This window comes from Zootermopsis nevadensis, unplaced genomic scaffold (genome assembly GCF_977971745.1).
Source record: "Zootermopsis nevadensis isolate Lab colony 2312 unplaced genomic scaffold, Znev_1.0 Znev_ptg000009l, whole genome shotgun sequence".
Lineage (NCBI taxonomy): Eukaryota > Metazoa > Arthropoda > Insecta > Blattodea > Termopsidae > Zootermopsis > Zootermopsis nevadensis.
Genome location: NW_028259141.1, coordinates 2,150,587 through 2,173,971, shown reverse-complemented (window position 1 = coordinate 2,173,971; position 23,385 = coordinate 2,150,587). Strand labels below are relative to the sequence as shown.

The 23,385-nt window shown below is 41.0% G+C and overlaps 1 protein-coding gene across 1 annotated transcript in view; it reads right to left on the bottom strand.

Annotated features, from left to right (window-relative positions):
- eIF3c (eukaryotic translation initiation factor 3 subunit c) overlaps positions 1-23,385 on the bottom strand; it is a 45,955-nt gene that overhangs the window by 3,353 nt on the left and 19,217 nt on the right. Inside the window, exons 11-17 of the mRNA XM_022078751.2 lie at positions 21,526-21,679; positions 17,582-17,797; positions 16,423-16,563; positions 12,470-12,608; positions 2,587-2,780; positions 1,051-1,254; positions 1-139 (exon numbers count right to left, since the gene is read on the bottom strand). Of these exons, the coding sequence (XP_021934443.1) occupies positions 1-139; positions 1,051-1,254; positions 2,587-2,780; positions 12,470-12,608; positions 16,423-16,563; positions 17,582-17,797; positions 21,526-21,679 (1,187 nt within the window). The remainder of the gene's footprint in view (positions 140-1,050; positions 1,255-2,586; positions 2,781-12,469; positions 12,609-16,422; positions 16,564-17,581; positions 17,798-21,525; positions 21,680-23,385) is intronic.

Genomic DNA, 23,385 nt, shown 5'->3' with positions numbered 1-23,385 from the left:
CTTGTTTCATTTCAAAGATTCTCTCATTTGAATCTACAAAGTTGTTGACTTTATCTGTGAGCTGCAAGGCGAGCGACTGTAGGCGACTCGGTTCACTTCTGTGCATAACCACTGTGTGCGTTGGGTCATCCAAAGATGCCTGCAAACAGTTTGTTGACCTACAGTTTTACAGAATACTAAAGGGATCAAGCTGTGATATAATTCTTAATATGCATGCACCAATGAAGGATAAAAGCAATTATGCAATAACATAATTTTGTGAACGAGTAGAACATGTTCTGTATATTTCTCACATTATTATTCTTATTTAGTGTTCTGTCTGACGACAGGTCCATATGAACAGGATCCTTCCATCCTTTTCTCGGACTGGGACCTGTTCATATACGTTCTTGGCAGATGATCCAGAAGTGGTTTGCCATTGCCTTCTTGTGTGTGTGAATGGAGTAATTGTTGGGATGCCACGGAGGAAAACTCCGTGTTGCCTAGACCACGGCCTTGCCCAACACAAGTTATAAATTCGGGCACCACCGGGAATCGAACCCAAGACCCCAGGATTACAAGGCCAGCGTTCTAACCGCTAGACCACCGTGGCCACTATTTCTCACATATCACACGAAAATTAAAAATGTACAATTTGAGATTTTCGCGGCAGTGAGTCTGAGGACGGCTTTTTTCTGGGTTGTTGCGCCGCGCAGTCTGGTAGAAGTATGCCGACGTTTCAGAGGTCCCGGATGACTTCATCGTCAGGGCAATGAGCCCTGATGATGAAACTGGGAATGACCTCTGAAACGTTAGTAAACATCTACCATACTACATGGTGCAACAACCCGGAAGACAGAAATCTGATAAAAATATTTCCAACACAGGCAAAATTTCCCAAAATGCAGGTCCAGTTTTCACACCCAGATTATGGCCCAATTTCAAATCTGTCAGTTTTCAGTTTGATCAATCAAATTAGGAATGATATCAAGTATCCATCATGACACCTAAATGAGGAATTTCACTGTTATCTTTTTCAAGAGTTAATAGAAATGGAATTAAAAGTCTTACCATGAGTTCTTCATTAATAATCATTTTGCTGATGATGGAATGAACAATAGGCTTATCCAACTCAAACGTCTCAGCAAGTGTTGGCATTGAGATGGAATCATAGACATGAGAATAAGTGAACAAGTACGTCCGGAGAGCCTCCTCCTGTATTAGACGTGTCAGCATTTCGCGCACCTTATCAGCTTGATAGAACAGATCCCACACCTGTGGACAGGACAAGCGGATTAAAAAACCAGAAAACCTTTTGTGTCTTTGAACATACACAACTGATAACGCAACACACACGATATATTAATAGTCTGTTTCTGGATTTGTAGATTATGTCCTACATGCTAATGTACAACATGGATCCACATACAGAGTGAGTCAAAAGTATGTTTACAAACTACTTGGATGAGTGATCAGCCCGACGCAAGGCCTCTACCTATACAAACACAGAAAGACGCGGACAAACATCCATGCCTTGAGTGGGACTTGAACCCACGTTCCCAGCGGCCAGGCACACGAGGTCCATGCCTCAGACCGCGTTGGCACTGCGGCCGGCCCTTATTATAATGTGGTATTTTAATATTGAATAGCATCATGTGTAATCAAATGGTATTACAAATGAACTCATCACATCCCTTATATATTGGAATAAAATTTGACTGAATTAAAACTGGTGAAGACGGCTTCGGCCTGGTGATGCTGGCAAGCTTCTATCAGACTACACGGCGCAGCACAGAAGACAGGCAGCTTTATATCACACTCATGGAGAAAAATAAACTTCTGCAGTTTAAGCATACAAACAGCGTGAGCAACCACCAACTGAAGAAATGCAATTAAGATTATTAAATCTTGCATCCTGTACCCTGTACACATCAATATTTGTACAAATAATGAAATTATCGTCGCTCTCAGTCAACTAGTGGTTAGTGTGCTCGCCACTGGCTCCAATGTTCGCGCGTTCAAACTCAGCAGAGGGCAATGACATTTTAAGGGTGATAGAAATCCGTAGCACAACTTCATTCAGAGGGGAAGTAAAGCCGGTGGTCCCGTGTCGTAGATTTATGGCACGTAAAGAGACCTTACGAGCATGAATGAGATGTTTCATAAGTAAAATTCAGTGGCCATTTCTCACCCAAGTCTCTCCTGAATCACTGCTAGATGGCTCTAGCAGACAAATCAGGATTGATTAGAAATTGTGCAGAGGCAGTGGGTGTGTCACTCACTAATAAATGCACACTTCAAAGACATAGAAACCTCCCACATGGGAGGAGGCCAAGGGTCGACTTCGGGCTTTTGCGCCATAGAAGAATGAAATTATCAGTCAGTATCATGCTTAAATACACCAACTTTTGTTATGTGCCAAGATCTCAGCATAAAGAATTAAGAAAAGTGGAAATATTTTTACCAAATCGATCTCAGAAGTGGATTTCTTCATCGTTGTTCAGAAAGTAAAAGAATGGTGGTACTGAAAGGGAGCTATTAGATGGAAGAGGGAAAAATATACAAATAACAAAACCACAGACACCACCACAAAGAAGTAATGTTTACCTTGGCATTCATCTTCTCATTGATAATGAAGTTTCTGCAGGCAGACCAATTTCCATTACGCATTGCTTTAGAAGCTGCAACGACATGTTCCCGCATTGATTCAGGAGGCCCAACCAATGACTGACGTTCACTAGATCTCAGCTGCTGGTAGAATGTTTTAGAAATCATACGGCGACGTGCGTCAAATTCATGAGCTGCAATCAATAAAGGAATAATTGCTACAGAACATGTAAATTACCCCCCAAGTACAATTATGTGTGAACACTTTAAAATTTGAATTATTCACAAATATAATTTAGTTCATTTTAGTTTAAGGTGCAATGAAATGTGCCTATCGTTATAAACCCAGATTTCTGTCTTCTGGGTTGTTGCGCTGTGTAGTCTGGTCGATGTTTACCAACGTTTCAGAGGTCATACTTCCTCCGGCATCAGGGCGATGAGTATGAAGATTTCCGTCTTCTGGGTTGTTGCGCTGTGTAGTCTGGTCTATGTTAACCAACGTTTCAGAGGTCATACTGCCTCCGTCATCAGGGCGATGAGTATGAAGATTTCTGTCTTCTGGGTTGTTGCGCTGTGTAGTCTGGTCGATGTTTACCAACGTTTCAGAGGTCATACTGCCCCCATCATCAGGACGATAAGTATGAAGATTTCTGTCTTCTGGGTTGTTGCGCTATGTAGTCTGGTCGATGTTAACCGACGTTTCAGAGGTCATACTGCCTCCGTCATCAGGGCGATGAGTATGAAGATTTCTGTCTTCTGGGTTGTTGCGCTATGTAGTCTGGTCGATGTTAACCGACGTTTCAGAGGTCATACTGCCTCCGTCATCAGGGCGATGAGTATGAAGATTTCTGTCTTCTGGGTTGTTGCGCTATGTAGTCTGGTCGATGTTTACCAACGTTTCAGAGGTCATACTGCCCCCATCATCAGGACGATAAGTATGAAGATTTCTGTCTTCTGGGTTGTTGCGCTATGTAGTCTGGTCGATGTTTACCAACGTTTCAGAGGTCATACTGCCCCCATCATCAGGACGATAAGTATGAAGATTTCTGTCTTCTGGGTTGTTGCGCTATGTAGTCTGGTCGATGTTTACCAACGTTTCAGAGGTCATACTTCCTCCATCATCAGGGCGATAAGTATGAAGATTTCTGTCTTCTGGGTTGTTGCGCTGTGTAGTCTGGTCGATGTTTACCAACGTTTCAGAGGTCATACTGCCCCCATCATCAGGACGATAAGTATGAAGATTTCTGTCTTCTGGGTTGTTGCGCTATGTAGTCTGGTCGATGTTTACCAACGTTTCAGAGGTCATACTTCCTCCATCATCAGGGCGATAAGTATGAAGATTTCTGTCTTCTGGGTTGTTGCGCTATGTAGTCTGGTCGATGTTAACCGACGTTTCAGAGGTCATACTGCCTCCGTCATCAGGGCGATGAGTATGAAGATTTCTGTCTTCTGGGTTGTTGCGCTATGTAGTCTGGTCGATGTTTACCAACGTTTCAGAGGTCATACTGCCTCCATCATCAGGACGATAAGTATGAAGATTTCTGTCTTCTGGGTTGTTGCGCTATGTAGTCTGGTCGATGTTTACCAACGTTTCAGAGGTCATACTGCCTCCGTCATCAGGGCGATGAGTATGAAGATTTCTGTCTTCTGGGTTGTTGCGCTATGTAGTCTGGTTGATGTTAACCAACGTTTCAGAGGTCATACTGCCTCCGTCATCAGGGCGATGAGTATGAAGATTTCTGTCTTCTGGGTTGTTGCGCTGTGTAGTCTGGTCGATGTTTACCAACGTTTCAGAGGTCATACTGCCTCCATCATCAGGGCGATAAGTATGAAGATTTCTGTCTTCTGGGTTGTTGCGCTGTGTAGTCCGGTCGATGTTTACCAACGTTTCAGAGGTCATACCGCCTCCATCATCAGGGCGATGAGTATGAAGATTCCTGTCTTCTGGGTTGTTGCGCTGTGTAGTCTGGTCGATGTTAACCAACGTTTCAGAGGTCATACTGCCTCCATCATCAGAGTATGAAGATTTCTGTCTTCTGGGTTGTTGCGCTGTGTAGTCTGGTCGATGTTAACCGACGTTTCAGAGGTCATACTGCCTCCGTCATCAGGGCGATGAGTATGAAGATTTCTGTCTTCTGGGTTGTTGCGCTGTGTAGTCTGGTCGATGTTTACCAACGTTTCAGAGGTCATACTGCCTCCATCATCAGGGCGATAAGTATGAAGATTTCTGTCTTCTGGGTTGTTGCGCTGTGTAGTCTGGTCGATGTTAACCGACGTTTCAGAGGTCATACTGCCTCCATCATCAGAGTATGAAGATTTCTGTCTTCTGGGTTGTTGCGCTGTGTAGTCTGGTCGATGTTAACCGACGTTTCAGAGGTCATACTGCCTCCGTCATCAGGGCGATGAGTATGAAGACTTCTGTCTTCTGGGTTGTTCGTTGTGTAGTCTGGTCGATGTTTACCAACGTTTCAGAGGTCATACTGCCTCCATCATCAGGGCGATAAGTATGAAGACTTCTGTCTTCTGGGTTGTTGCGCTGTGTAGTCTGGTCAATGTTTACCAACGTTTCAGAGGTCATACCGCCTCCATCATCAGGGCGATGAGTATGAAGACTTCTGTCTTCTGGGTTGTTGCGCTGTGTAGTCTGGTCGATGTTAACCAACGTTTCAGAGGTCATACTGCCTCCATCATCAGAGTATGAAGATTTCTGTCTTCTGGGTTGTTGCGCTGTGTAGTCTGGTCGATGTTAACCGACGTTTCAGAGGTCATACTGCCTCCGTCATCAGGGCGATGAGTATGAAGACTTCTGTCTTCTGGGTTGTTGCGCTGTGTAGTCTGGTCGATGTTTACCAACGTTTCAGAGGTCATACTGCCTCCATCATCAGGGCGATAAGTATGAAGACTTCTGTCTTCTGGGTTGTTGCGCTGTGTAGTCTGGTCGATGTTTACCAACGTTTCAGAGGTCATACTTCCTCCGGCATCAGGGCGATGAGTATGAAGATTTCCGTCTTCTGGGTTGTTGCGCTGTGTAGTCTGGTCTATGTTAACCAACGTTTCAGAGGTCATACTGCCTCCGTCATCAGGGCGATGAGTATGAAGATTTCTGTCTTCTGGGTTGTTGCGCTGTGTAGTCTGGTCGATGTTTACCAACGTTTCAGAGGTCATACTGCCTCCATCATCAGGGCGATAAGTATGAAGATTTCTGTCTTCTGGGTTGTTGCGCTGTGTAGTCTGGTCGATGTTAACCAACGTTTCAGAGGTCATACTGCCTCCATCATCAGGGCGATAAGTATGAAGATTTCTGTCTTCTGGGTTGTTGCGCTGTGTAGTCTGGTCGATGTTTACCAACGTTTCAGAGGTCATACTGCCTCCGTCATCAGGGCGATGAGTATGAAGATTTCTGTCTTCTGGGTTGTTGCGCTGTGTAGTCTGGTCGATGTTTACCAACGTTTCAGAGGTCATACTGCCTCCATCATCAGGACGATAAGTATGAAGATTTCTGTCTTCTGGGTTGTTGCGCTATGTAGTCTGGTCGATGTTTACCAACGTTTCAGAGGTCATACTGCCTCCATCATCAGGACGATAAGTATGAAGATTTCTGTCTTCTGGGTTGTTGCGCTATGTAGTCTGGTCGATGTTTACCAACGTTTCAGAGGTCATACTGCCTCCGTCATCAGGGCGATAAGTATGAAGATTTCTGTCTTCTGGGTTGTTGCGCTGTGTAGTCTGGTCGATGTTTACCAACGTTTCAGAGGTCATACTGCCTCCGTCATCAGGGCGATAAGTATGAAGATTTCTGTCTTCTGGGTTGTTGCGCTGTGTAGTCTGGTCGATGTTTACCAACGTTTCAGAGGTCATACTGCCTCCATCATCAGGACGATAAGTATGAAGATTTCTGTCTTCTGGGTTGTTGCGCTATGTAGTCTGGTCGATGTTTACCAACGTTTCAGAGGTCATACTGCCTCCATCATCAGGACGATAAGTATGAAGATTTCTGTCTTCTGGGTTGTTGCGCTGTGTAGTCTGGTCGATGTTAACCAACGTTTCAGAGGTCATACTGCCTCCATCATCAGGGCGATAAGTATGAAGATTTCTGTCTTCTGGGTTGTTGCGCTGTGTAGTCTGGTCGATGTTTACCAACGTTTCAGAGGTCATACTGCCTCCGTCATCAGGGCGATAAGTATGAAGATTTCTGTCTTCTGGGTTGTTGCGCTATGTAGTCTGGTCGATGTTTACCAACGTTTCAGAGGTCATACTGCCTCCATCATCAGGACGATAAGTATGAAGATTTCTGTCTTCTGGGTTGTTGCGCTGTGTAGTCTGGTCGATGTTAACCAACGTTTCAGAGGTCATACTGCCTCCATCATCAGGGCGATAAGTATGAAGATTTCTGTCTTCTGGGTTGTTGCGCTATGTAGTCTGGTCGATGTTTACCAACGTTTCAGAGGTCATACTGCCTCCGTCATCAGGGCGATGAGTATGAAGATTTCTGTCTTCTGGGTTGTTGCGCTGTGTAGTCTGGTCGATGTTTACCAACGTTTCAGAGGTCATACTGCCTCCATCATCAGGACGATAAGTATGAAGATTTCTGTCTTCTGGGTTGTTGCGCTATGTAGTCTGGTCGATGTTTACCAACGTTTCAGAGGTCATACTGCCTCCATCATCAGGACGATAAGTATGAAGATTTCTGTCTTCTGGGTTGTTGCGCTATGTAGTCTGGTCGATGTTTACCAACGTTTCAGAGGTCATACTGCCTCCGTCATCAGGGCGATAAGTATGAAGATTTCTGTCTTCTGGGTTGTTGCGCTATGTAGTCTGGTCGATGTTTACCAACGTTTCAGAGGTCATACTGCCTCCATCATCAGGACGATAAGTATGAAGATTTCTGTCTTCTGGGTTGTTGCGCTATGTAGTCTGGTCGATGTTTACCAACGTTTCAGAGGTCATACTGCCTCCGTCATCAGGGCGATGAGTATGAAGATTTCTGTCTTCTGGGTTGTTGCGCTATGTAGTCTGGTCGATGTTTACCAACGTTTCAGAGGTCATACTGCCTCCATCATCAGGGCGATAAGTATGAAGATTTCTGTCTTCTGGGTTGTTGCGCTGTGTAGTCTGGTCGATGTTTACCAACGTTTCAGAGGTCATACTGCCTCCATCATCAGGGCGATAAGTATGAAGATTTCTGTCTTCTGGGTTGTTGCGCTGTGTAGTCTGGTTGATGTTAACCAACGTTTCAGAGGTCATACTGCCTCCGTCATCAGGGCGATGAGTATGAAGACTTCTGTCTTCTGGGTTGTTCGTTGTGTAGTCTGGTCGATGTTTACCAACGTTTCAGAGGTCATACTGCCTCCATCATCAGGGCGATAAGTATGAAGACTTCTGTCTTCTGGGTTGTTGCGCTGTGTAGTCTGGTCAATGTTTACCAACGTTTCAGAGGTCATACCGCCTCCATCATCAGGGCGATGAGTATGAAGACTTCTGTCTTCTGGGTTGTTGCGCTGTGTAGTCTGGTCGATGTTAACCAACGTTTCAGAGGTCATACTGCCTCCATCATCAGAGTATGAAGATTTCTGTCTTCTGGGTTGTTGCGCTGTGTAGTCTGGTCGATGTTAACCGACGTTTCAGAGGTCATACTGCCTCCGTCATCAGGGCGATGAGTATGAAGATTTCTGTCTTCTGGGTTGTTGCGCTGTGTAGTCTGGTCGATGTTTACCAACGTTTCAGAGGTCATACTGCCTCCATCATCAGGACGATGAGTATGAAGATTTCTGTCTTCTGGGTTGTTGCGCTGTGTAGTCTGGTCGATGTTTACCAACGTTTCAGAGGTCATACTGCCTCCATCATCAGGACGATGAGTATGAAGATTTCTGTCTTCTGGGTTGTTGCGCTGTGTAGTCTGGTCGATGTTTACCAACGTTTCAGAGGTCATACTGCCTCCATCATCAGGACGATGAGTATGAAGATTTCTGTCTTCTGGGTTGTTGCGCCGTGTAGTCTGGTCTATGTTAACCAACGTTTCAGAGGTCATACTGCCTCCGTCATCAGGGCGATGAGTATGAAGATTTCTGTCTTCTGGGTTGTTGCGCTGTGTAGTCTGGTCGATGTTTACCAACGTTTCAGAGGTCATACTGCCTCCATCATCAGGACGATGAGTATGAAGATTTCTGTCTTCTGGGTTGTTGCGCCGTGTAGTCTGGTCTATGTTAACCAACGTTTCAGAGGTCATACTGCCTCCGTCATCAGGGCGATGAGTATGAAGATTTCTGTCTTCTGGGTTGTTGCGCTGTGTAGTCTGGTCGATGTTTACCAACATTTCAGAGGTCATACCACCTCCGTCATCAGGGCGACAGAAATATTCATATTCACTGCTGTGAAAACCTCAAATCTTACACGTTATAAACCTAATCACAACCAGAAGTTCATTCTGAATGATACACCCAGTGATTTAACACTTAATAAATCTTTCTAAAATTCACTTCAACAACCTATTTTGTCACTTTATATGAAACATCAAAACTGAACGTCACCTGTGTCATAATTGTAGGATGACATCAACCACAAATGGCCGACACTGTAGTTGATATTCTAAATTAATTATAGATAATATCTCTCACTTAAAATTTACAGAATCCAGAAATGTTTCAGACAACTTAGCATTTTTTACATTTCGAGTTATATATTTTACTTTCCGACATAATCGGTCATTTGTGAGAAATGCCAATCTGGGTTTAAAACTGATAAAGGATACGGCTGCCAATCAAAAAAATCTAGGAGCAACTTTATTTTCTTATGTTCCCAAAACTGAAAATTACCCATGAGATAAACACATTTCACCAAGTGCCAAGGATCATCAGAAGTGCATTATGGTAGCTGAACAATGCCCCATAATTCAGTCTGGAGGACGTTACTTCAAAAAGGAATACGAATTTTACTGACAGATTATATACAGTGAATGCATTCCAAGTTTTGAAATTTTAAGGTTTGCACTCTTACTTACGAAATAAACCCAAACCAATCACAAAGTCACTTTTAAAAAAGAAAACAGTACAGACATTCTATTATTCTTACGCACATCTTTCGAGTTCAATGACAGATTCTGACGAAGCTTTAATTCATTTTAATACTCACATCACTCAAAAGCCTAAATACAGTTTGAAGAATATTTATATGAAATTTACAAATGTACGAGTGAAACAATACTAAAAGAAGAAGAATAATATATCAAATACAAATTGAAGGTGACTGCCTTCCGGGATATTAAACTACGTTATCTCATAAAAGTTAACTGATTTTTCAAAGGTGATTACTGCCTCAGAAGAGATTGAGAAAATATATATCTTCAACAGTATTTAAATAAAGTTCACTAACAGACTTAAGCCATCAGAAACAAGTTGAAGTATATTAACTGATACAACGGCATTGATTACATGTGCAAGTCGTGAGATTTCAAGTTCACTGATAGCGAATATGAAGATAACAGCCTTCCGGGATATTGCACCACGATCACCGAGATCACGGAGGCAGTACACATTTCCAAACCATTGTTCAGTTTCTATGAGACCACACGGCCCAACCACCATCCCAAAATGCTGCCGTCTTCAAGTTGTTCCAATGCGTAGGATCTGAGGATCTCATGGCAGTGAGTATGAAGAAGGCGGTCTGTCTTCTGGGTTGTGGCACAATGTAGTCCGGCACAATTTTACTGATATTTCACAGGTAAAATTCTACCGGACAACATAAATTTTTGCTCCAGTATTATTGGAGAATTATAAAAAAACTAAAACTGAAACCAAGATCCTGCCCGAAACGAGATAAGCATTCCAATACAACTGAAGCATTCTACAGTGATGTATGAGGTGAGGCTTTTGCGGCGACTGAAGCTGATGAAAGATTCTCGGATGACAAGCCGCGTCAGGTGGCTGAACGGTGAACAGACCACATCTTCTGCCAGACTGTTCATGAAAATATATTTATTTTGTACAGTCTATACACAAACGTTTGAAGTTTATTGGTGTTGTAAAAATTATATAATATTAAAACATTTTGTTGTGTAAAATATTATATTAGCGCTCTTAATCGTAAATACGATTTTACATTATATTTTTTAGCGCTTTTATTAAAACGACATGTTTCGACGGGTAATACCGTCGTCTTCAGGTTTTTATCAATTTAAAATATTTTAAAAACTATTAGATATTTGATGCAATGTATTATAATGATCCATAGTTCTGTTTGTAGCTTTCCATTTTCATGGTAAGTTGCTTATTGTAGTCAGACGTTATATTTATCAAGAGATGTTGTGTAGAGTAACGTGCGTCTGACGGCTGGTGAAGAGAATCTGTGTAAAATCGTATTTACGATTAAGAGCGCTAATATAATATTTTAGACAACAAATATTTTAATATTATATACTTTTTACAACACCAATAAACTTCAAACGTTTGTGTATAGACTGTACAAAATAAATATATTTAATCAAACACAAACATGACGCATATAAGATACAAAATGTTCATGAAAAGTTGGCCGAAGACATGGTTTATTCACCGTTCAGCCACCTGACGCAGCTTGTAGCCTGAGAATCTATCATCAATCTACAGTGATGATGAATGCTAGACACAAACTGTTGGGTAGTATCTGACAATAAAAAATAAACAATGAAATAAATGAAAGCTAAACTTGTCCTTTCGTTTAAGCACTGTATGAAGCAGTGGTGGTAAAACTCCACACAGCGTTAAGTTCAATGCTAGATGTAAGTACGAGGTGCGATCGGAAAGTTTTCAGACTGTGTCAATAGCGGGCGAACCGGATGTAGTATGAGCTTCTGCCGCTAGGGGGTGCGGCCTACATTCATAGTGAATCAGTGTGCCAGCCGGCATCATCGAATTAGCATTTGTTTCTTAGTTACGGGCGTTTTGGTAGTGCATTACACCGACCCTCCTGCGATTTCGGAATGGCGGATTTTCATGAACAAATCAAATTTTGCCAAAGACTCGCCAAAACGGCTACGGAAACCTATGAAATGCTAAAGCAAGCATTTGGGGAGTCCGCAAACTTTTGTGTGGCATTCACGTTTTAAAAATGGCCGAACCTCTGTCGATGATGACGAGCGTTCTGGACGACCATCTTCGAGCACAACGCCCGAAAATGTTACGAAGATTCGGCAGGCCATTCACGAAGATCGACGTCGTACCATCAACGACTTGTGCGACATTGTTGGGATAGGCTATGGGACCTGTCAGCTGATTCTAAAGGAAGAACTCCACATGCGACGCATCGCAGCCAAGTTTGTGCCAAGGCTCCTGTCTGAGGACCAGAAGCAGAATCGACTTCTCGTTTGTCAGGAGCTCAAAGATCTTGCCGGATCGCCAGATTTAGCTCCGTGTGACTTCTTCCTCTTCCCAAAGATGAAAATTCAGCTAAAGGGAAGGAGATTTGAGACGACAGAAGAGATTCAGGCAGAATCGCAGATGGTGCTTGACAGGCTGACAAAGAAAGATTTCCAGGGATGCTTCCAGGCTTGGCAGCGGCGCTGGGATTGTTGTGTTCACTCCCAGGGGAACTACTTCGAGGGTGATGGATGAATTTAATACCTGAGATAAGTGTACGGGTTTTTATAGGCGCAGTCTTGAAACTTTCCAATCGCACCTCGTATGTGGCAAACTTAATGCTACAACTGCTTTAACCCTGGAGATACAGACCGTAGCACCTACTGAATCACCTGGATGAAGTGGCGAAAAGGAAAACTCCTGAGCTAAAATGCTGCGAAAGTTATGTACAGCTGCTCAAACCCACCTCGGGAGTGCAAGGGGGGTTAAAATGGGAAGAAAACAGCGACAAATGCGTTGCCAGAGAGAGGAGTTGCAATGTTCGTTTAGCTAACCTGCCATGTAGGGGATCTCGATGAGCATGGCCGACACCAGGTACACACACTCCAGCAGTTCCAGGTTGATGTGCATATGGAAGGGCATTTGCCGCTGCTTCTCAATTTTCTCTTGCTCCTTGCTTCGCTCATGTTGTCTCTGCAATAAAGTCATCACATGTTACATTCTGATGGCTTGTTTGTGTAATGTTGCTAATTACTATTAACAGTATTACTGATACACAAACCGACATTTATTTTAAGGCACGTTTTAATAATATCCTCCCTTCTCCATCTTTGTTCCCAAGCAATTGCTTTTGATAACAATGCCGGCAGTGGTCGTAGTACTGACAGTAACATGTTTTTATCCCATGGCGCTACAACCGAGAAGACTCTCGGTTGTAGCGTCATGCAGTCTGGTAGAAGATTACTGACATTTCACAGATGCTTGCTGCCTCCATTATCAGGGCGATAAGTACTGACGTTACTCAGACTACATGGCAAAACAACCCAGACGATAGCCATCTTCATATCTGCTGCTGTAAGAATCTGAAATCTCACGTTTTTCTTCTTCATCATCATAAAGCTGTCAATGAGTTAGGCCATTTCTTAGCATACGTCTTTTCAGTTTCATATGATAACGAGCAATGAAGGTAACCAATTGAAGTTATGTTAATTTAATTTGTTATTTGAATGACATGGTTTATGTGTGATTTGAGGATCTCAGACCAGTGATGATAACAATGCTGTTCTTCTGGGTTCTGACACTTGTACGTAGATACCAAGATTTCAGAGAAACATACAGAGACGATGTACGTCCACAATGCTCGTATCTATCTATAAGTCTACATGGCTTCACAACCCACATCATCATCATCATTGACATGGTTTCCGATTTGTCTGTTTTTCTTAAAGATAAATAAATGAAAGTGTTTGGTTATAAAAATGACAGACCTACTATATTACAAATACCAGCATAATAACAATGTTGTCAATTCATTTCCAGATGTTTAAAAGTGTCATTTAATGGAAAGCCAATGTCGGTCTTCATTCAAAGATATACGATTTTGAGTTCCTTTAAGATGATAATTAAAAATACGGTTAAGCTGTAATTTAAGGCACCCTCATAAGACGAAAATATGAATAACTCAAACAATATTAACTAACTAACTAGATGGCTTACCGAACCTGAATTAACCAAAGCCCTCCACCGGTCCCTGTCCTGGGCCAAAAAAATTCATTCTCCTTCAACTCCTATCTCCCATAGATCCCGCCTGAGATTATCCTCCCATCTACGTCTTGGTCTCCCCAGCGGTTCTTCCCCTCAGGCTTCCCAACCCAAAAATTATTACTGATAAAAATACAGCTTGTGTTACTTTGTGTGGTCTATGTACCCTGCAGCTTAACACGTAACGAGGAAACCAGTCTTCTTAAGGAAGCAAGCATATGAACAACTTGCTCAGATAGAAGCTGCTGGTTTTTACCAAACACCGAAGGAGATGAGGCCAGTATATTGCGTTGCGAAAAAAAATTCTTTCATTTTCTTGCGAACAATAATAGATTCAACAGAGTAAGGAAAGAAGCCACAGATACAAGAGGAACAATATCATCAAGGGAGAAAAGAGACAAATGGAGAACCTGGTGGGAGATTATTAACTCCTCACCGCCGAGAGGCGTAAAATTACGCCCGGCCTTTAAATGCTGGGGATTGCAGCTGGGCGTAATATTACACCCGGCTTTAAGCCTAATTTCTTCAGCTCATAACTTTGTAACGATTAATGCCAGCGCAATGAGGTTTGTAGTACTCTGTTGTGGAAAGTTTTCTGTGTGTGAAGATCTGGCAACCCTGTACAGAATCTTTTGGGTTTCTACCTGGGAGTCTAAAAATAAACGACTGGCCTCAGTTTTACAATGGAGAATCCTTCAAGCAGTCGTGTGTTATCTGATGCTGAACAAATATCACTTCTAGACGAATTGTTAGACGACGAAATTGACAATTATAGTAGCTCGGACACTGAGAGTGTAGACTTTGACTATACACAGTTGGTGACACCGGGAACGTTAGCAATTAGTGATAATGAGAGTGACATTTGTGGTGGCGAAAGCCAGGAAGAAATTGTAGAAGCAAATTCAGGTATTGTTTCCGGCAAGTATGTGTGGGAAAATATAGACTCATTTCCTGCTTCAAGAGAAGCATTTTGTAATGTATATGGTCCTCGGTTCGACACGGCTGAACTAGATGTCGTGAGTTCATTCGAAAACATTTTCGATACAGCTCTTGTGCAGCTCATTGTAGATGAAACCAACAGATATGCTAAGCAAGAAATTTCTAAAAGTGCCCATCCTCTCACATTTCGATCTAGGATTAGGAAGTGGCAAGATGTCACAGTAGACGAAATTTACGTGGTTTTGGCTCTATTTATGTTGATGGGCATTGTTCAAAAGCCTACAATCAGATCTTATTATGCAAAGAACCGGTTGCTGTACACTCCGTTTTTTCCTGAAACTTTACCTCTGGAAAGACTAGAGATAATTACCAAATTTCTACATTTTGCAGATAACAGTAAGCAAAATGAATATCAAGAACCTCCCAAACTTTTCAAAATTTATCCAGTCATTCAGCACCTGAATAACAAGTTTCAAAATTTGTATCTTCCATCCCAGAACATTTCGATAGACGAGTCCTTGACTCTATGGAAAGGTCGTTTGTCCTTCAGACAATACATACCCCTCAAGGCTGCAAAATTTGGAATCAAAACGTTTGAACTATGCGAGTCTAGCTCTGGCTATGTGTGGTATTTTCTGGTTTATACTGGAAAAGACATGGAACTGACGAATAAATTTGTGACTGCAGAAACAAACAAAACTGCAGCAATTGTAGTCAAACTGCTAGAACCTCTTCTTGGTCGTGGACACACAGTGTGGATGGACAATTTTTATAATTCACCGGATTTGGCACGTTTTATAAAGTCCAAAAGAACAGACTGTGTTGGAACTTTACGTGCCAACAGGAAGAATGTCCCTCCTTCAGTGAAGAATATGAAATTGAAGAAAGGAGAGCGCTGTGGTCAACACTCTGGCGATGTGTCAGTTCTCGCGTGGCAAGATAAGAAGAGAGTCACGATGATTTCTACATACCACAAGGATGATATGTGTGTGACTGTCAACAGAGCCAAGCGAGAAGAGAAAAAGCCTCTGGTAGTTCTTGACTACAATAAACACATGCTGGGAGTTGATCTGAAAGATCAGATGCTCCAGCCGTACTTGCTGGAACGAAAAAGAGGAACGAAGTGGTACATGACATTGTTCAAGAGACTGCTGAATGTATCGATACATAACGCAATGGTCATGTACCGGTCTGTTCCTCATACCAAAAACTTAGACACCTTGAAATTCAGACTTTCATTAGCCCAAGGCCTCATAGAAAAACACGGTCCTGGTGTTCCTCGTCCTGTACACGGCCGTCCGGCAATTGAGCCGCCACCTAAAAGACTGATAGAAAGACATTTTCCGGAGCGTATTCCTGCCACTGGAAGGAAGGCAACACCTCAAAGAAGATGTGTGGTGTGCAGGAAACGCGGGAGAAGGAAAGATACGACTTATTGGTGTAGTGAGTGTGAGGCAGGGTTGTGTATGGATGGCTGTTTCAAGGACTACCACACAAAAATCAACTTCTGATCCACTTGCTCCCATTGGTCACACACAGGGTGCTCATCTTTTAAGGTAAGATTACAAAACCATCTTTTAAGAGGATTTCAGTGAAAAATTCATAATTATATCTCATATAGTTCAAAAGTTATGAAAAAAAACGTATTTTACAGCAAAATTTAAACGGGCATTTAAAAATTACTACCGCCGGAACAGCACAACAGCGGTATATGCTGGGTATTTAAACTTCCGCGTCAACAGGTTAACATTTATTTTGTGGTCGCAATGATTATCATAATATCCTGTAACAATTCAACTACACTGACCTGCGGAAGCAATCCTTGAGCTAGCAGTTCCTTTACCTTCCCAGTCATCATCAAATCTACTAAGCAGTTATGGGCATCCTTGATGTTTGCATGGCGAAAAGCACACAGACCAAGGTGTGCCATGGTTCGGTTATACAAGATCTGTGGAAACAAGGTAATACCAGATACTTGGTAACCATCTGAACACTGAATTTCTTTGATTTTAAGACAACTTTTTTCACACATTACAATTTCTGAAATTGTGGTGCATCTTACAATCGACAGCATCTAAGAATCAATGTAGTGTCCTTTTTCCTGAAAACCTGTTACTAAATCAAGGGTGCATCTTATAATCAATAATGCTGTCCAACTATATACTACGTAGGCACTAGATGGGGGTAAGTGGTGCTTTACCCCTGGGAAAGGACCCAACCAATGGCATCTTAAAATCAAGAAAATATGGCAATCTATTTTTTATCCATCTGATCCATAATACATTTGAATAATAAAGTAAATTAAAACAGTGTTAACACATCCAAAAATACAAGGAATAATGGGCAAAGTATTTATCCACATAATCACCACAGCAATCAAAACATCTGTCCCTGCAATACGCTACTATTCAATTTATGTGGAGACGGAGTCAGGACTCTGTGTTTGCGATCAAGAATGCTGGTGTTGCTGATGGAATTTTGGATCAGACATGGTATAACGACAGGTATTTTACACCAGTACAGAAAACCTGAACTAGTAATGTTATATATATCTTGGGAATCTTAATCATTTATCTTAATTGCTCTAATTACGCACTCGAGGGTTTCCATATAACTGTTTCAGATATAAGATTTGAAGCTTTCGTGGCGACATTACTCAATAAAATCTTCTGGGGGCGACCAGCCTTGTCATATGTTTAAAAGACGAAATCGACGTTTCAGGGACCATCTATGTCCCCATCATTAGGGTTCTGATGTGACTGCACGATGTCGGGAGTTGTCTCCCATATATACCCACCCGGCCAGTGCTCATGGCCGGACCCTAGCCAATCGCAGCTTGTGATGGGGACATAGATGGTCCCTGAAACGTCAGTTTCATATTTTAAACATCTGATGCGGCTAACTGCACGAGATGATTTTATTGAACTGTTTCGGATACATAAAATATATCTTGCGTAATTCTTTACCTGTGTCGCTGGATCCGAATGTTGAATTGCTTCTTGTAGATGTGACATAAGAATGAGGTCTCGAGCCTGGAACCAGTTGTCATGGAGCGCATGATGGTAGATATGTGCCAAGATGGCACGTGTGCGAAGTCGATCAGTTCCATCCTTAGCATAGATATACTTACACAGCTTCTCCATCACGTGCACGCTCGTCACTGCGTTTGCCGGAATCTTGCCCTTGAACGAGAAACATAATTTTATTTAAAAGGAAAGATACACAAAGTCTGTAACAGGATGAATTATAGCCAAGAATATATACAAAGTATTCTGTTGCTTAATAGTTCGATAGTGGATGATGTATCATGGATGATCTGTCTTTTTAACGCACGAAGACTGTTTTACATTCAATGTAAACTTGGGCTGAAGTAATAACATTCATCACAATGAGTCAAACAAGACATGACAAAACTCTTTAAACTTTGTAATAAAAGTACAGATAATTATATACTAAAATGTAACCTGAACTTGTTAGCATGACTTAAAATTTGTATGTGAGAATGTTTCATACAACTGCAAAGTGAGGGAACTGGAACCTTTTCAACAAGCTCATTCTAGATGTTGAAAGCCATAATATGACAGAAATAAAAACAAAAAAACACTGATGTTTATCACAATGGGTTCTACAAACTCTGTTTTTAACAACTTTTCAACACTGAATGAAATATTCTTAAATCAATTTTGATCAATGTGGTTCTAATATATTATTCCAGACTAAAAATTTACTGATACGAGGTGCGATCAGAAAGTTTCAAGACTCTGTCAATAGAGGGCGAACCGGATGTAGTACGAGCTTCTGCCTTTAGGGGGTGCGGCCTACATTCATAGTGAATCAGTGTGCCAGCCGGCATCATCGAATTAGCATTTGTTTCTTAGTTACTGGCGTTTTGGTAGTGCATTACACCGACCCTCCTGCGATTTCGGAATGGCGTGTGCATCAAATTTTGCCAGACTCGCCAAAATGGCTACGGAAACCTATGAAATGCTAAAGCAAGCATTTGGGGAGTCCGCAATGGGTCGTGCACAAACTTTTGTGTGGCATTCACGTTTTAAAAATGGCCGAACCTCTGTCGATGATGACGAGCGTTCGACGTCGTACCATCAACGACTTGTGCGACATTGTTGGGATAGGCTATGGGACCTGTCAGCTGATTCTAAAGGAAGAACTTCACATGCGACGAATCATGACAACGCGCCAGCGCACACCGCCCTCAAAGTTCGGCAGTTTTTGGCCTCAAACACCATGGCCGTCATCCCGCACCCTCCTTATTCGCCATGTGACTTCTTCCTCTTCCCAAAGATGAAAATTCAGCTAAAGGGAAGGAGATTTGAGACGATAGAAGAGATTCAGGCAGAATCGCAGATGGTGCTTGACAGGCTGACAAAGAAAGATTTCCAGGGATGCTTCCAGGCTTGGCAGCGGCGCTGGGATCGTTGTGTTCACTCCCAGGGGAACTACTTCGAGGGTGATGGATGAATTTAATACCTGAGATAAGTGTACGGGTTTTTATAGGCGCAGTCTTGAAACTTTCCGATCGCACCTCGTATGTCCCAATATGCAGCTTTTAGGGAACTATAATCTTATGTAATAAAATTATCAAAATTGTTCAATGTAGGAAAAACAATTTTGGCCTGGTAAAAGGTTACAGTAATGGACAAAGCTATTTCCCCCAGAAACGCATGTTATATCGATGTTACACTGTATCTTCAAAGATTCAGAGCAAATGATGTTCCAACATCACTAGGATCAACTCTTAATTCAGAACATCTAGTTTTTATATTCAGTAGTGACCTAGGGGACTTTTCTTATAGATGGCTGTGTCAATATATTTTAAACACGTGAACATAATTCCCATACCGAAAATAACCATCGCATGAAGCTACGAGAACGTTACTTTGGCTGTTTAAAAACAAAGAATAAACCAACAGCGTAACAGAAATATGATATTAATCAGGTACATACATAGCACTTCACAATTTTTTCCATCTCTTGTAGCAAATCCTTCTTTTAAATCATTCGCAGTTTTTGGTAGTGAACTAATCATCACAGATCATTTTTCCAAACAGACTGACACATTAATCTTGATTATTATTATTATTCAGTGTTCTGTCTTACGACAGGTCCATTGCTCTGCCCAAAAAGAGCTCTCCAGTTGTCCCTATTCTCGGCTTCTCGTTTTAACTCCTGAAACTTCATCTTCTTTCCTTGTTTCAGATCGTTGGTTAGCTGTATCAATCTTCTTCCCAGTCCTCTCTTTCCTTCAACCTGGCCTTCGATGATATCACTCAGTAACCCATTCCTTCTCATAATATGTCCCAGCCAGTTAGCTTTCCTTCGTGTAATCGCCTGCAGAATGTTTCTTTGCTCGTTGACTCTCCTCAATACTTCTTCGTTGGTCACTCGATCCGTCCACCTGATCTTCTCTATTCTTCTCCAACACCACATTTCAAAACTCTCCAGGTATTTCTGTTCCTTCTTCCTGAGTGTCCAAGTCTCTGCTCCATATAGCGTGACACTCCATACGTAACACTTCGCTAGTTTCTTCTTCATCTTGATACCACACATAAATCAATTTGTGAAAACTTAAAATCACCCTGGTATTGATTACATGCACTTCCAAGTTTAAAATCAATTGCTCTGTGTGTCACTTAAACATGATTGTTTTTTAGAGCAAATTCTGCAATGTCACCCATAGCGTAGCCATCATATCACATACATATACGCTGACATCTATAAATTTATTTCCAACATGATCTAAATAATGTGAATCATTCAGTGTAATCATAAATATCCAGAATGATTTTTAATAATTCTCTAAACCTTAAAATACACAACAGAAAATAATTTTTGTTCAAGTAACATACATAGTTTTCAGCCAGTTTCTGGAATGTTGACAACTAAAACTTGCTAAGATACACTTATTAACTTCCAAGTCAGTCTCTCTGTCTGTATGCAACACCTTGAGAACCAGTGAGTCATTACAAGTGATATCGGTGAGTTTCAATAAAATTTGTTAACACATTCAAAATTTTGTTGAAATCAAACAGGCACTTTACGTTACGTCCTACAAGCATTTCTGTTCAAGGAAGTGATTTGGCAAGAGATCCCTGCACGAAGAATACCAAGTTAGACATGCAACCATGTGGGGCAATCCTCCATGATGAATCACCACCCAGCCCACGCACACATCAGAAATCTCTAACATCACACTGGTTAAATTCTGGCAAATGCTCCGAACTGTTATGCTACACGTACATTTTATCTCAAAGTTGTAAACAAGCATCTTTTCACTTTGCCACGCTCGTCTACTTGTCCACATGCAACAATCCAAGAATTTCAGAATTCATTAAGACACTGGGTAGTTTTACTAAGATCGATGAACAAATTCCATTCCTAGTTCAGATAAAACAGTAAAAGTGAACACTTTACATAAAGACCTACATTTCTTTCTGCATGTACCTCAAGCATAACTTGCTAAAGGTTAACTAAAGTGAAAAATGTTTATAACAAAACCCCTAGAAAAAAATTAAACTTATTTTATGCTCAATATACTTCTGCCGTAAGTCTTACAGTTTTACAAATATTTAAACATAACCCAAGAACAAATGGACTGACTTTGATTGCATTTACATTGGATGTCCTTGCTCACCAATTTTACACTATTTACAAAACAGAAACAAAGCCAGTATTTACAAGCTGAAAAATCTGAAAATCTAGAAGCAATAACAGAGCAAATGCACCAAAATTATTACGACGTCTTCATTTCCAAGTTTTTCTTCCTACTGCAAAATATAAAACATACGGATGATGCTATTCAGTGTAAGACAGAGATCTAAAAATCATGATTTATCGTAACTCCACGAGCATGAAAAATTCATTTATTATTACCTTCACAAAGCTAACTTACCTGTTTCTGTTTCAAGACATCTGGATCGAACTTGTAATACAGATGTTCGATTTTCCGCAAATAGATACGACACAGATCCGCTGACAAGCTCTGGCGTTCCAGATATGCCTGCACTTTGTCAATAATTGCTGCCACCATTTTCTCATCTTTCAACCTGAAACCAAAATTTAGATATGGCACATCTGAGCAAGCCGCAGTCTCTACAAAGACCATTAACAATATCATTGCGTTCCATATTGTTATATTAAATAAGCATAAAATTATAAAATTACATAGAAAAAATAATTAACTATGTGGTACAGTATCTTCCTTGAAAAGTTAATAGTTTATGAGCTGAACTATAAATTCACTGCTTTATGAAATGTGAGCGTTCATCACTGCGTACCACTGGACCTACTCTCGAGCCAGCAGAATAAAGTCCACATCTTCAAATCCTACTTCTTGCTCCTAATGTAATTTATATATTATTCTATTACTTCGTCTTTCTGAGGTACAAAATCTCTCTCAGCATTTTGGTTTCCAAGACACCTCAACCTATTACCTCTATTCACAGTGAAAGACCTAACAGTTAACATTATTCTGAACACAATTTACAATTTTATGATTTTTTCAACTTTCAGGCCCTTGTCCACCTACCAGTCCTTGTGACTACCTGAGTTATTCTTAATCCACCATATACATTGAAATGGATCATGGCCTGAAACGTCTTAACATTCTAAACTGTATTTCTTCTCAAATCTAAAACTTCTTGACGATGGTGAAGAGTCAATTGAATAAAAATTTTCTTGGATATTATCCATCGTCTAGTAAATATAAAATGTAAAACGACGTTTCGGAGATGGGATTAGCTCTATCTAGTGGGCCCAACTGTGTAGGAACCTGAAGACGGAGATAGAGTCCCATCTCCGAAACGTCGTTTTACGTTTTATATTTACTAGACGATGGATAATATCCAAGAAAATTTTATTCAATTGTATTTCTTCTTCTGGAAATTTTACAATCATGAAGAGACAACGTTAACATGACAGCCCCATGCAAGCGCACACACACAAAAGATGACCCTGGATACAAGACAACCCCCTTTCAAAGTAGATGTCAACACAAATTATTTTATTACTTGTCCACATAAAATTCAAACATGTAATTCTCTGGCGCACGTGTAGCTCAATAATTACCAATTTTACGTCCACAAAAATATTACCAATTCTCATACTCCCAGCTTTTCAATAACCACTGTTATTAATATTTACTTTCAAACATTCTAACTTCAAAATGTTTACCCCATACTGAATTCAAACCAGTTAACAACCACAACAAAGAACTGTCACACATCCACACTCTAAGTGATATCTCGTAACAGCAGCATACCAAACATACTGATGTACTCGTAGAATTACTTCCAAGAAATCCGTTTTAAATATGATTCTTTATGGTTCTGCAGTAGCAAATTAATTGGATTGGATAACATAAATATTGTATAGCAATATATTTTCCAGAAAACACCTCAAAAGAGCAATGACTCCGAAATTGATAAATTGTGTGCAAATCTAAAAGTATTTTTATTTATTTGTGGTTTACTTAATTATGTAGTCAGTATAATAGGCCATATAGCAACAATTAGTTATAAATATTACTTTTAAAACATTTTCATATCAACACAACACGGATACACAAGTTTCAGAGATGTGCCACAATTAGTGGACCTACTCAGGAAATGTTGAAATACACTCCCTTTTACACATCTTCATTTGTAAATATAATAAGATGACCTCCGACCAATTTTCAATGATGTAAAAGCATAAAAAACCTTGTCTCATATTCAAGTAAATACAGTAAATTTAACATCTGACTGGGAGTGAA